We start from the raw sequence: 15414 nt of genomic DNA on the forward strand, positions 1-15414 counted from the left end.
GTGTGATGAATCTGCTGGCAGCGTCTGTAGCTCTCTGCCTCCATTCATCTTTATTTACAGGCAATTTCCAGCTGCAGCCTTAATTTGAGCTTCCTTCCAATATAACTGCCCCTCTTCTCTGTGTTCTCTACCAGGTCTTAATGACAGCAAATCTCATTTCTCTGCAACCTTTTTAACAATGCGCTCAACTGCTCTCCTGCATAGGCGCTTGGCAGAAAATCCAGCTTAGTTTATGAATATTTCAAAACATAACATGATTCATTTAAGGAACAATGCTCATTTCTTTCTGATTGCTATGTTATACAACTTGCAGGGGACACCACAAGTTGTAGTAGCCAAGTGCTTCAGTGATCTCACTACATAGCAGCATAATCCCTGGGCATGGCACACATTTACTACCTGCACAGCACATACAATTTGCTCAAGTTTTAATGCCCTCTTTGGAAATTATTTTCCAATACAAGAGACACAGCCAAGATCCACAGTCCAGCTGTACTGTTCAGGCCATCCTAACAACCTCTTAACACTTCTTTTAGAGACATGCTATGCAATCCTACGTACGTCTGCATAGAATTGCCCCGCTGTGTTCAGTGGAGTTTACTCCCGACAAGTAAATGTGTGCATAACCCTGAGGCCCAACTCACTTTAATCCTTCCACAAAGCCATTTTATCAGAGCAACAGCTCCTTAACACTGTCGCTTTGTCGACTCAAGGACCCTGCAGCACTAACATGTTTCCTGTAGCATAGCTTCCCCACCCCAACATAAAGCCACAAGACAAAAACAGCTCTCCCAAACCCTGCCTGAGAATCCGGACACAAGAGCTTCCTACACAGCACCCTATATTCCATCAGTGCACCCTATATAAGGGCAGCAATTCTGAAGTTTGCAGCCCGTCTGAAAGCATCAAGCGAGGTTTCTTAGCAATCCTGGCACAACTCATGTTTCGGGCTTACTGCTGCACACATTCAAGCTGTTTGTTACAACCAAGCAATTAGAGTGCTGGGAGGGGGAAGGGTGTTGAAAGTTGAGGCCTACTTGCAAAGTAAAAGCCTTTCCCTGTGGTTATGGCTTGATTAAGACATAATGACTAATCAATAAAACTATAATTACAAGATTCACCCTTGTGTGTGAAATATGGGATACATGAGCTGAGAGTGGGGGAGAGAATAAAAGAGCACTTGACAATGGTGGGGGGGGTGAGAGAGAGAAGATCTCACCCATTTGTACTACCTCAGAGGCCATTGTACCAAATCCCCAAACTCCTAGCTCAATTCTTCACAAGAAAAAAGGCAGGAAAGAGTATGAACCTTAGGAAAAACTATTTTAGGTCAGAAAGGCTACTGTATGGAGCTTCACTAACGCAGAGGTTGTGACAGCAAAAGCTTCCAATAAGGCATATTAAGGCTGTGTTTTGTATTTGTGTTTTTAGACTGTTTGTTTTATCATGCTTTTCACAGTTTTAATTTTTGTGAACCGCCCAGAGAGCTTCAGCTACAGGGCAGTATAAAAATGTAATAAATAAATAAATAAATAAATAAATCTTTAAATTCTATGCTTCCCTCCACAATACTGGTGTTCTGGAGCCTTATTTCCTCGAGCAGGTGTAGCCTCCAACCATATGCTGGTAGAGCACACTGTTACATTTCCTTCATAGCCCCATGGAAGAGAACCATTCCATAGCAGCAGTTTCCCCTGTAACAAGGCCAGGAAAAACTACCTATTTGAATGCTGCCCTGCTTCAGACCTCTTAAATCAGAGGTGTTGAGCCTCTTCCAGCCCAAGGCCCAAATTTAATTTTGAAGACGTTCTTGGGGGCCACATGCCAGTATACATGTGTCAAGAAGACAGAGCCAAAGACAAAAGAAAACCAAAATTTTATTTCTTTATTTATTGCATTTCTATACCGTCCAATAGCTGAAGCTCTCTGGGAGGTTTACAAAAATTAAAACCATAAAAACCATTCAAAATATAAAACAAACGGTATTAAAAAAAAATTAAAACCACCCGCATGTTGTAGTTTAAACCTCTTCCTGCAGTTACCTAAACCTTAGGAAAGGCATTTTCACTTTTCAGATCGGAAAAATTCACAAAACCTAGGAGACCAAATTATTGGTGGTCAGGGAAAAGGGCCACGGCCCTCTGGGGAATCCCAAAGGGCCAGATTAAGACCGCAAGCAGGCCTTATTTGGCTCCCAATGCTGAGGTTCAATATCCCTGTCTAATAGACATCTTGCCATTTTGGGTATATGTCAACCCTACCATCAGGTTCATTATCCTTCCAAAGGCTACATCTATAGTGGTTGGCCTTCTTGCACTCTGCTAAGCAGCCTCTGACTGCAGAATTTGCAGTAAATATAGGCCCATGTCCAGTCATACATTGGTAAATGCATAAGTACCTGTCTTCCCACCCCCATGTCCCCCACACATTTCGTATTTCATGTATCTTCTACTTACTACTTCTCCAAAGGAGGCAGCCAGCATGTGTGTTATCGGAATTAAATACGGCGATGCATCTGTGCGGAGCATGGCTTTCGTATATTCGTATGTGACAAAAAAGGCAGCAGCTGAAACATGAGAGAGAATGCCTATTAAGCTACGCAGAGGTCCCTGTTCGCACATGAATTTGCTACTGCAGTGCAAACGCCAAGTGTAGAATCCAAGGGTAGGCCCATTAAAATAACTAACTTGAGACCAAATTATTTCAATGAGTCTACTCTAGGTAGAACTTTTAGTTAGATTCTAGCCCAAGATGTTTCTTCACACAATAACATTGCATCATTCAGATTATAAACTTCCACAAGAAGAAAAGAGGTGGTGGCCTAACATGCCAGATGAAGCTTCAGGCATGGAATTTTAGTAAACTAGCTGAATGTCCCAGACAAATCCACATGGAAAAGCCCAAAAAAATGTTAAAAAATAAAACACTTCAGAGAGAAACCAGATAAGACAGCTAGAAAAACTCCAAACCCGTTTGCCCAAACACCTAAAAAACAAAGGTGCTAGAAATTCAGCCTTGCTAACACCTGCAATTTCGGATTGATTTTTTTTAAAAAAAAACACCTCTAGTGTTCTTACGCCAGAGACAGAATATATTAATATGATTTAAGTCCTGCCTTGAGGAAGGAAAGCTCTTTGCCTCTGGTGAAATAAAATATAAACATTCCTATAGAGTTGTGATTTATTGACCAAACAAACAAAGGCGATGAGTTCCCTGGGGCACCAGGTATAACAGAGTTCTTTCTTTCTCTCAGTTGACAAAGAACCCAACGTGCCTCCCAAACTTGCCTGAATTTAAAATGCAATTCAAAGACTTAGTATAGGAGTCGCTGAGAGGAAAATGCATTGGAAGTAAAAAATAATAATAATTAAAACATGTACCTGAAACAATTCTCACTTCTGCATTTCTTGCGTCAAATCACTGCTTTTTAAAACTCAAGGAAGTTTTAAAAGCTGAGGAGGAACTGAGTTGCAAATTGTACCTACATAACCAATCTGGAATTCAACTCAAATTGAACACCAATTCTAGTTAATGTTTATTTTAAAAGTCTTTCGCCCCCTCTAAAAAAATCACCACCAATACATGTATACACAAGTAGCAGCATAAAAGAAATGGCATAGCTGGATATTGAAACGTCAGCAATATTTTGTAATGAAGATAAAACTAACAACAGAACATCTGCCTTCTATCACATTAAGTACTGCCTTTACTCCGATACCATTTAAAATTTCTAACCTTTGCAGCATTCCTATAAACCGAAAACAGATCAGAATTTAAACATGCAAAAGAAAAACAGTAAAGTTCAGCAAGAGGAACAGCTTTTAATTGTGTTACAGGGCTGCATCTGTTGTCCTCTGCTGCTAATCAAAAGATGCTTATCTTGTCCAAAAGGAGATAAGAGCTGAGAAGATAAAGAACAGAAAAATTTCATATCATCTTAGGAAGAGCTTAGAAGGTCTGAAGGTGCCCGAGGATGCTTCTGAAAACTGTCATTAACATCCACTAACAGATGTCAAGAAGGAAGTGTGCACAAACAGTAAAAGCATTACTTCATAAACTGACACTGCTTTTGTAATTTTTTAAGTTTAAGAAACTTTACAGTGACCATTTTCAGACTCAACATCAAATCATGTTTTGGTGTCACATGCACAGGCATTAGTAGATGTTGGACTTGTACCCTTCCCTCTCAATATGAAATTTTTAAACTGGCTTCTGGGATCTCGGAAAACCATGGTTTACTATTTTATCCAAACATGGCAAACCATAGTTTTAAATAAAACAACAACACACAATCCAGTTTTTGTATTCTATGTTGTTCCCCACCTTGATCCGGAGGGAGAGGCAGGCAGGTAAGAAATTATTATTATTATTATTATTATTATTATTATTATTATTATTATTATTATCTCCAGAAAGGGAGAGGGAAGAGGATTTGTGATATAACATGGAGCACAACACAGGAAGCATTGTCTGTCAGGAAAGGAGATGATGGGCTGTGGGTCAGAATTTAGCAACTGCCCAAAAGGGGAATAGCAAGTAGTATTTTTAAAAGTTTCACCAAGCCACAAGCTATGGGTTTAAACACCTCCCAGCTGGTAAGAATCGTTACTGAACTCCTCATCCAAGTAGAAAAGGCCTCCTCCATAGCTCATGTGACCCACCAAGCCACACACAGAGCACTAAGCCATGCATTACGGCTTGCCAGGTACTTGACACCTCTGCTTCTGCAGTCTGAGGCAAGGAGGAAACAAAAACACCAAAAAGATTTATCGCACCTCTGGCTTTCAGGGCCAAAAAGCCATTTATACCTACCTGGTGGACTGTGTTTAGTTTGTTGCGTCACAAGTTGTACAGGCCTGCTCTGGAGGCAACGCCAAAGGTGCCATAATCATTGGGAATTGAGCAAGCCTGAGACTTCAGGTGCAGGGGGCAGATATCCAGCCCCAGGTGCATCTTTGACAACAGAAGGGCAGCTCATTATGTGATTAAGCCTAAAGATACCAGAAGACAAGGGGAACAAACCACAGCTCAGCCGTAGAGCACACTTTGCCTGCGGAAGGTTCTAGGTTCAGTCCCTGACATCTCCACTTAAAAGGATGATGTAGTAGGTGACGTGAAGGAGCTCTGACTAAAACCTTGGCAAACTGCTTCCAATCAAGACAGACAATACTGGGCTAGATCAACAAATGATCAGACATTGCACAAGGCAGCTTCCTATAAACAAAGAGTAGTCACTTGCACTGTCTGAAGGAGAGCTGGTGTAAAGTAATGGTGTAGAGTTGTCCCCAGTTTAATTCTCACCTCTGCCATTAACTTACTAGGTGGACACACTCTGTCAGCCTCACTCTCCCCAAAAATATGGGAGATCTTACAGGGTTGTTGTAAGGATTACAACTAGATAATGCATTTGAAGTGCTTTGAATATTAGAAAGGGCTACGCAAGTGTTAGCTATCATCATTATTATTATTATTATTATTATTATTATTATTTATTTATATAGCACCATCAATGTACATGGTGCTGTACAGAGTAAAACAGTAAATAGCAAGACCCTGCCGCATAGGCTTACAATCTAATAAAATCATAGTAAAACAATAAGGAGGGGAAGAGAATGCAAACAGGTACAGGGTAGGGTAAGCAGGCACAGGGTAGGGAAAAACTAACAGTAGAAAGTAACAGTAGAAGTCTGCACAACATCAAGTTTTAAAAGCTTTAGGAAAAAGAAAAGTTTTTAGTTGAGCTTTAAAAGCTGTGGTTGAACTTGTAGTTCTCAAATGTTCTGGAAGAGCGTTCCAGGCGTAAGGGGCAGCAGACGAAAATGGACGAAGCCGAGCAAGGGAAGTAGAGGCCCTTGGGCAGGCGAGAAACATGGCATCAGAGGAGCGAAGAGCTCCTTTCAAATAAAACATAGTGAACAAGTACTGAAAGCTGGTGTGGTGTTTTTTTCAGGGAAAGGAAACATAAGGGGATGAGATTCCTCTGCGTCGCCGGTGCTTTCCCCATTGGTTTTGAGGCCGTGGCCGGAGAGAGCTGATGCTGTCTCTCCGGCCGCAGCCTCAAAGCCAATGGGGAAGGAGCTGGCGACGCTTCTTTCTGCAGCAGCGACCACAGCGCAAGTCCCTCCATAGCTGCTGCTGCAGGAAGGAGGCAGCGTGGGGAGCTTCCCTCTGCCACTCCCCACGGAATGGTGGCACACGGTTAAGGTAAGGGGGAACCAGCACCACCATTCGGTGGAGAGGGGAGAGAGCGAGCAATAGCCAACCCTGCCCTGAAACCCTACTCCACGGATGACTTATTAGGCATGTTGCCCAAGCGCAGGGTTGGCTATCGTGTTGTCCGAAAGCGCCCAGCATCTATTTCTATAATATCTTCATGCTGTCAAGCATTACACAGTGTTACTAGCTAGGTCGAGGCCTTGCAACCAAGCCATGCAGGTGGCAGTAATGACCACAAATATGCAACATATATAACACAACCTTACCATTTGGAAAAGACCCTACAGCGGTAGAAGGAACACCAGCGTAGATGCCCCGGAAGCCACCAGCCTTCTTAAATCCTTGCGGGCTCTGTAGTCTAGTTTTGACTGTATCCAAAGGGAACAATATCAGGTCAACGCAAGCTCCAGCTAGTCCACCAGCCTTCAAAAATATGAGAGAAACAGGCAGAAAGACAAAAAAGAAAATAAAATGATCTATGTTAACAGAAAATCAAGAATCTTGTTAGGTGAACTGAAGAATACAGTGACTGGGTTCAGACAACACAATAGCCCACATTCAAGGATTGAGTGTGGGTTGTCGTTGAACTGTGGGTTGTTGTGAACCATGGGTTATCGTACTGTCTGATTCCAGCCTCACCAACAAACCATGGTTTGTTAACCACAAACAACCCATGAAGAAAACCCATTGTTTGTTGTTGGGTTGTAAACTGTGGATTGTTTACGATTAACAAACCATGGTTGGGTTAAGCACTTGCCTTCTTCCTCTCCTCTCCCCAAAATGCCTCTGGTCTCATATGGGCCCAGAGGAATTCTTACAAGAAGAAAAGGGCAGAGCAGGTGGAGATTGGTGCTTAGCTTTTCAGCAAGTCCAACCACTTGCTGAAGCAGTCATCATTTAAAAAAAGAAAAAGAAGGGAGGATAAAAAGAAGAAGATATGCTTCTGCTGCTTCATAGGTTTAAGGAGCTAAAGAGTTAGAAACCTGGGAAGGGTTGTCCATGGGGGTTTTTTTGTGGGGAGATGTCTATTGGAGGTTTATTTAGTTAAAGGTTTTGCTTGCGTGTTCGTTTATTTGGCTGTTTTTTTCTAGGGGCACTGTGTTGTATGTTTTGCCTGTGTATTTGTGTGTGTGTTTTTATTTCTTGTAAGTATTTTTGAGTGTAGTCAGTTAGTGTGATCTGCGTGTTTTGCCTGTGTGTTTGTGGGTGCTTGGTTGTGTTATTTTGATGGGTGCGCTGGGGTGTGTGTGTTTTGCCTGTGAGTTTGTGATGTATGTTTTGGGGTTTTGGGGGGGTGTATGTTTGTCGCGGTGTGTGTTTGTCGCGGTGTGTGTCTTTGTGTGGTATATGTTTTGTCTTTTGTGTTTCTCTGAGCATCACCAGTTTCCTTTCTGTGAAATTAGTATTTTGTGGTGCTTTGTGGGGGGAAACATGTGGCTTGGAAGTCAGACCCCACCTCTTGAGCTCAGATTCCTGGGCAAATAACTTGTCTTTTAGCCTCAGCATTTCATCCTTCTGTGAAACCGGTGTCCTGTTGGATTGTGTTTTGCCTTTCCTTGAAATAGGTATTTATTTATTTTTAAATAGTACGTTTTCTGATTGATCACACTTGCCAACGCAGCCATTTTGTGACAGTGCCCATTGCATTTTCCCAAAATACCAAAAGCTAAAAAATACTGGGAATACCTGATGTACATTAACGTATTTGAAAGTTAGTTTTGAATATGGGTGGCCAAGATTCAAAGTTCTGGCTTAGACATGGAACCAATAAGTTGCCTTTGGGCAAAGTCACTATCTATAGTATTGGAACCAACCTATATACCTCTCAGGACAAAAAAGTTTTTAAAACATCATCAAATAATAAATATGCACTTGTACCCACCCACTAGCAATCCAAACAACATTTTTAAAAATAGAGTAGAATCTACTATTCTAGACAGTTTAGAAAATGTATTTTCTTATGAAGGGGGGATGAATGGAACAAACTCAATGCCATGCATATGGGAATATAAGGTATAAAGGCATAATACATCCAGGTGTAAAGTATCCAGATTATTTTTTAAAAAAAACACAGATGTTTTTCCTATTACAGTAAATGGGTGTTTGAGATTTGCATTTACAGCATGATGTCATGGGGGAGGGGAAGAAATAAAGTCACATTTCATCATTATTTAATTTGAAAGTAATTACTTTTTGCTAGTTTGGGTGAAATGACAGAAAAAAATAAGGCAGCAAAGCATATTACAATATGCAAATATGATGTCAGAATGATATGCCATTAGCACAAAAAAAATATGTTGTGGAATAAAAGTATGCAGCAGCAGCAACAAAGAAAAATGACTAGATAGCTAACATTTATTTATTGTTGACATTATGCTAAGCACGGAAGTGTAAAAAGAACTGACACAGCCTCTGCTTACAGTATCCATCTCTGTTGAAACAGGGATAAGAGCTGGACAAGTAAATTGTGCATTAAGAGACAGTCACACGAGAGTAAAGGCATAAGACAGATCAACACAATCTTTTAGGGAAAATGTTGAAAGAGGACCCAGAAGGGGAAGCGGGAACTATCTTGATGAACAGAACCAAAAAGATCCTGACAGGAATTTTTTTAAGCATAAAACAGAGAATTAAACAATTTCACAAACTTATAAAATAATAAAGGCTTATTCTTATCCCTTGTTACTTGTTGGGAGGTGTATCATACAGCACTGAGTGCTCTGTAATTATAATTATTATCCTGCTATTAGCAAACTCAATTCTCTGCGTACCGAACTTTAGGTAACCAAAATGGCACTATCCACAAACATGGAATATCCTGAGATAAAGCACAGCTGGCTGGTGGGACTCTGAACAGGAGCACTCAGCTCTACAGCATTTTGTTGTGTGTTTAATTAATAAAATAATCACCACTCCCTCTAAGAGTGCATTCAAGGAGTAAGTACAGACATGAACAGAGCCAATATGGGACTGCTGAAAAACAAGAGGGAGGTGCCAGCATTTTTAGGGAGACCCTGGAGCTTGTAAAAGTATAAAAACAGCTATTTAAAAACATCAGCTTAAAAAAACAGCCAGTGAGGACTAAGCATGCCCAGTTGTGGACAGTGAAGACTAAGGGTGCTTCCAGACATAGGTCTCCCAGTGCAATGAATTAAAAGGCCACGTGCAGCAATTCCATCTTTTTCTCCTTAACAGGGTTTCTGTGTTGAGAAAAAAGGTAGAAGAGTCAGTGGGAAAACACAGGAAGGCCACGAATGGAAGATAATAATGATGATATGTGGACCTCCCATAAAATTCCATGAATGAGGCAGTGCGACAGTTTGATAAAAGCACCCAAAGTATGATCAGTTGCCATGAAAACATGAGTAACAGTTGGAGATATGGAAACAGAAAAGAAGAGCAGGGAGAATGGATTGCTGGCTCAAACCCTGAGCAGCAGCACACCTGCTAGAAGAGAAGATGCACTGCAACATTTTCTTGCAGGCTCCATTTGGATCTATTCAACTACCAGTAAATGCAAAAATGGTCCCCATAACAACACTGAATCAGCTCAAATGATTTGAAATCTGTAAAGGTACAAGTAAGCCAGACTGGAGTACATAGCCAAATCAAATATCAAGAGAAAAAAATGTGATTTGTTGATTCTACAAGTTGACAAATTACTTTATTTGCCTTGAATTCTTTGCCAGCAAATTGGGACAAATGCTACCTGCAGGATCACCTTCTCTCGTACATAAAGCCCTGCATGGTTTGGGTCCAGGCTACCTGCTGGATTGCCTTCTCCCGTACAATCCGCTACGCATACTCAGGTCCTCTGGGAAGAATTTCCTTCAGCTAGCCAAAATTAGGCTGACAGGTATTACCCAGAGGACCTTCTCTTCTCCTGCTCCCAGACTGTGGAATGGCCTGCCAGAGGAGATTTGTCAATTTAACAGTCATTTAGCATGTAAGAAAGCTATAAAGAGTGATCTCTTCCGGCAGGCCTATCCCGTGGAATTTTAGGATGCTTTTAGGATGTTTTAACAATGTATACTATGTTTTGATCAATATTTTATACTTACCGTTGTTCCCCGCCTCGATCAAAATGGAGAGGTGGGTAAGAAATAAAATTATTATTATTATTATTCACCAGTACACCAATAACTTTAAAAACTCAATTGCAGGGGCATCCTATGTTTTGAACTTACCTCCATGCTAAATTAGAAAAGGGAAATGTGCAGGACATTTGACCACTCTTAACACCAGAGTAGCAAACGCTGCATTGGCCCAACTCCTCCCTTGATACAATTGATATTTTAAGTAGCCACTTCCCTACTCACCCAGTAGCGAGTTAAGAGTTTACAAAGATGACCAGGTAAGGAACCTTTACAATTATGTTGACTTTTTCATTTAGACTCAAGGTGACTAATCCAGGGCTATGTAGGCAGATGGGATAATAAAAAATGGTGCAAGGTACTAAAATGTTGTTGACGTATTTGCAAAGCTTCATTATCACATGGTAAAATTAAATAGTATTGTCTCATAATAAGGCCGCAAGCAAGATAACTCAGTCAGTTCTCCAAATAAGAACCAAAGATTCATCAAATGTTCATTTGCTTTGAAAATCAAGCAAACAGTAGTTAAGTTCAACTCGCATAGTACTGCTGAATGCTTTGATAAAATAAGCCAAGGAAAGCTGTCCTCAGCTCTGATATTCTCTTCCACCCCATTCAAGAGGTGCTCACTGGCTACAGTTAAAGTTTTAATCAATAAGTTAATTACTGTTTTAATCTGCTTGGCTATTTTGCATGCATTGATTTTATCCCCAACCCCAAATCCTTCTACTCCTTCTCCATCAGAATTCTTATCTGTACCAAGTGATTAAAAGAAGAAAAAGAAAATTGATCTGATTTTAATCTAGCCATCTGGCAAAAGCATGAATCAAAAGTTGCTAATTGCTTCTTTGGATTTCAAACTTCTGTATCTTAAATGTAATTTAAATTCATGAAGTGGCTAATGGAGCATCTGCAGGAGAGTGCAAATACCTGGCTGCCAGTTCCATCTGTGGAAAATGGTAATGATTTATTTATTTTTAGACAACAAGGGGACTTAGACACCCCTCCTCAATGCTACATCTGCACCTTTAAAGCTGATAAATAGAAATCCTGGCATAGAGCTGCTTTTGCCTGTCTTCTGCAACTCGATTCAAGTGTCTCCTGCCAGTGTGAGCCAGCTTGGTGTATGCAGGATGCCTAGTTTGGGGCTGCTTTTGGCCTGTGCTAGGAGGCAGATGCTCCTGTTGCCTCTAAAAATGTTAGGGAGAGCTACAGCATGCAACTCTTGTGCTTATAGTTTGAATCCCCAAGCACCACGAGTTAAAAGGATTGCAAGGCCAGAAAACACCTTTGATAAAACCCTGGAGAGCTGCTGACAGAAAACAATAATGGGCAGCCGTGTACAACTTTTTTGGCCCTGAGGGCGACATCTGGAATATGCTGGGGAGCCAGAGTACCCACACATGCCGAGTACACACAGATATACACATATGTAATTTTCACCAGCTTGGGTATTTTCCCACCAAGCACAGCTCAATTCTTCATATGTCTACTCAGCAGTAAGCCCCACTTCAACAGCTTTCAGAAATACGAAAACACAACTCAATTCTAAAATTTAGATGTATTTAAACTTTAATATACAAGATGTGCCCTGCTATTACTGAAATCACCAAATCCCAATTATTTTCCTGAATAGCATAAGCAACGATAAGAGAAAATAATGCAATACTCAGGATAAACAATAAATGCTGAAGACAGCTCTCCTATGGTCCCTGGGCGAGCATTCTGGGGAGCAGAATGGTTCAGAATCCCCTTCCAAGGTCGGAGACAGTGCTCCAGTCCTGGAAGGGGGAGCTGTAGATCAGATATCACCACCCTGGCCCTTTGGAAAATTGACCCAGAGAGGAGAACGGGGCACCGGAGAGGCCAGGATACCGTTTATCCTGAACTACCTTTTCAAGCCTCCTTCCCTCCCCTTCCAAAGCACCCCTCACTAGACAGGCTGAAAACCCCAACTAGTGAAAATAAAGAAGATCAGAAGATGGGAAGGCAAAGGTTTCCTCCACCACTCCTCCTGCCCTGCCAGCTTCAGCCTGACAGGTCATAGGACTCTCGGAAGACTCCAAGCGACTCCAAGTTCAACGTCTTCTGAACAGTGACTGTGCTCTAAGTTCAGTTTATTTATTACATTTATATCCTGCCTTTTTTCCTCCAAGGAACCCAATCCATAACCATTCTCCTCTCCATGCTATCCTCACAACAACTACCCTGTGAGGTAGGTTGGGCTGAGAGTAGGTGACTGGCCCAAAGTCACCCAGTGGGTTTCCATGACTGAGTGGGGACTAGAACCTAGGATCTCCAGACTCCCAGTCCAACACCTTAGCCACTACACCACACTGGCTCTTCACTGGTTAAGTGGAGCCTACATATACAGTTTCCTTTTATTTCTTAAGTATGTGGGTAACAGGATGGACTGGTTCCAAAGCTACAAGATGTAATCGACCTGATAAAATGCTGCTTGGAGCCAAACAGATTCCTACCATGTTTGCATGAAGCTTGCCTTAAGCTACAATCCTAACACACTGACTTAATAAGTCCAACCGAACTTAAAGCAACACATTTGAGTAAACATCCTAAGGATTGCACTGTTAATCTTTCTATACCTGGAGCAGCTCAATTTTGACTTGCCAGCAGTTTTGACTCCATATGGCGCCATGTATCCCAAGATAAAAAAAATAAAATAAGAGGTGTCCTTAAAATGAAATTATTACCAAGAGAAGAAGGATATGCATGTATGTATATTCAGCTCGAGGAAGCTACATACAGGCTACAGAGAGTTTCAGCTATGAGGAAGAATATAAATGTAAATAATAAAAATAAAAATAAAAAATTGATCCTTCTGCTATTCTTTTGTAGCTAAGAAACAGCAAACACACAGTATTAGAAAACTGACTTAATTTGTTTTGAAAAATTGTTTCAAGCTAATTTCAGATAGGATTCATTTTTTTCTTTTTTACAATTAGAAAAGAAGGACGCCCATTTTTTTCATGAATGGGTAATTCAAAAGATGAATGTTATTTTGTGTTAGCAAAATAATAAATAAATCACGAAGTAGATGCACTAAGGGTGCAATCCTATGCATGTTTAGACAGAAAAAATGTCCTACAACTCCCAGCATTCCACAGCCAGCCATGCTGGGAGTTGTAGGACTTTCTTCCTTTCTAAACATGCATGGGATTGTGGCCTAAAGTTGTGAGAGGGGAAATAGGTTGAGATGATTCATGCAAACAAACTAGCAAAGCAAAACAAGTCCTTTGCAAAACTGCCCAGTGGTGCAGTTTATACACACACAGTCTTAACCAGTTTCGTAAGGGCAGTTCTACTGATGCCTTTAGCCCAACTTGGTATAAAGACTGAAAAGAACCCTACAGCAGGATCCTAAGCATATTTTCTCAGACGAAAGCTGCCATCCCATACACCTGCCACTTGCTCACGATCAATCTCACTAAACTGAGTGGGACTTACTTACAGGTAAAACACACATGCGGTTACAGTGTAAATCTCCACGTACGTATAAGTGCCTTTAACTTGCAATGACTTCCAAGTAATCAAGGTCTAGACTTTAAAATGCATTCGAGCAGTTATGAGGCTTCCCCTAATTAGAGACTTCCATATCACTGAAAGGAGAGCATTATTATTATTAACGCTTGAAGCATTATCTAAAGTACAAAGTGTTTTATAGTTCCTGAGTTTTTTGTTTTCTTCAAAATAACTATGTAATTAGGATGAGAGATAGTAGTTTGCCTTGAAATGTTATCACTGACCAGCAAGTTCTAATGGTATCTTATCACCTCCCAAGCAGAATGAACAATAAACCTGTTATGTCACTTTGGGGGCCAAAAGGGACTTTTGGACAACTATTGTGTGAGAGGACAGACAGCAAACAGCATTTCCAAGGGCACTTCTAGTGTTACTAATCAGAAGGCACTGTGCAGCTATCCCGTTTTTGTTTTTTCTTAACAGATTATCTACATTAAGGGGAAAGACAGAAGAAATGGTGGACAAATGGTGGGAAAACACAGGAGGATTATAAGTGGAAGATGAACCCCTATTAAATTCCATGAACGAGGCATGGCAAAAGCGCCATAAAAGCCTCATATGTTATCACCAAGTCAAAACACCATACAGCAAGTCTTTAAAGGGAACCCACTTTGGATCAAATGCAACACAGTAACGCGAAAAAAGCCAATCCTTTTCCCCACGTTGCAAGCAGCGCCCTTGCTCTTGAATTCATCCATTCTATAGAGGAAGTGAAACAAACTTCTTACAGCCTCAATTACAACCTGCAGGATTCCATCCTATATACACTTCGTAAGTCCCCCTTCCCCAGCATTTAAAACTGCACTTTTATTATTATTTTGAAAATTTCAGCGTCCGCGAAAATTACTTCCAAGTAAAGGCGCAGAAGATCAGGCTGTTTTTATTTTAGCTAAAAGGGCGCTGTGCAGTTTAAATAACATAAAATAAAAGGAAAGCCCTCGTTTCCCAGTTACCACTCCTTAAGGAAGCAAATCCCAAATTCTTTTAAAATTCATTTTTCTATCTCTAACCAAATCTAATAATTTGTTCGAGCCTCTGCATCTCACTCACTCACCGTCAGGGAGACCAAAAACTCCCCCCGATCCATTTGCACACAAGGATTTAGTCGGACACGGCAACTGTATCAAACACTCGTTGCAAATGGGCGCAGCCATATTGCAAACTCTCCGCTCCGCCTCCTCAAGTGTCACATCCACCAACGCTTGCTAATCACTTTCTACTACAAGCTCACGGGAGCCCTAAGCTGCAATAGGCGCATGCGCAACATCAAAAAATGAAGCCTTTGCCCTTTCTCTCTGCCCTCAGTATGTTTTTATACTTCGTAGCTCTATGGGTCCATGCTGACTTCTCTCTAGTATCTGAAAATATCAGCAGGAAAAGAAATACAAAGAAGTGAATGGGTTATAGACGGGATATTATTATTATTATTATTATTATTATTATTATTATTATTATTATTATTTCATGTCTATACCACATAATAATAAATTTATTTATTTATGCTATATATTTATTTGTGGATGCTATTATAAAAATACATATCTTTCTAGCATTTAGATGTTAC

The 15414-nt window shown here is 40.7% G+C and overlaps 1 protein-coding gene across 1 annotated transcript in view; it reads right to left on the reverse strand.

Annotated features, from left to right (window-relative positions):
* Positions 1-14989, reverse strand: part of SLC25A26 (solute carrier family 25 member 26) — a 136541-nt gene extending 121552 nt beyond the window's left edge. The window contains exons 1-3 of the mRNA XM_063122056.1: positions 14905-14989; positions 6483-6639; positions 2457-2566 (exon numbers count right to left, since the gene is read on the reverse strand). Coding sequence (XP_062978126.1) covers positions 2457-2566; positions 6483-6639; positions 14905-14937 — 300 coding nt within the window. The 5' untranslated portion in view covers positions 14938-14989. The remainder of the gene's footprint in view (positions 1-2456; positions 2567-6482; positions 6640-14904) is intronic.
* Positions 14990-15414: the final 425 nt, after the last annotated feature.

The sequence above is a fragment of the Elgaria multicarinata genome, chromosome 3, assembly GCF_023053635.1.
Source record: "Elgaria multicarinata webbii isolate HBS135686 ecotype San Diego chromosome 3, rElgMul1.1.pri, whole genome shotgun sequence".
In the NCBI taxonomy this organism is placed as follows: Eukaryota; Metazoa; Chordata; class Lepidosauria; order Squamata; family Anguidae; genus Elgaria; species Elgaria multicarinata.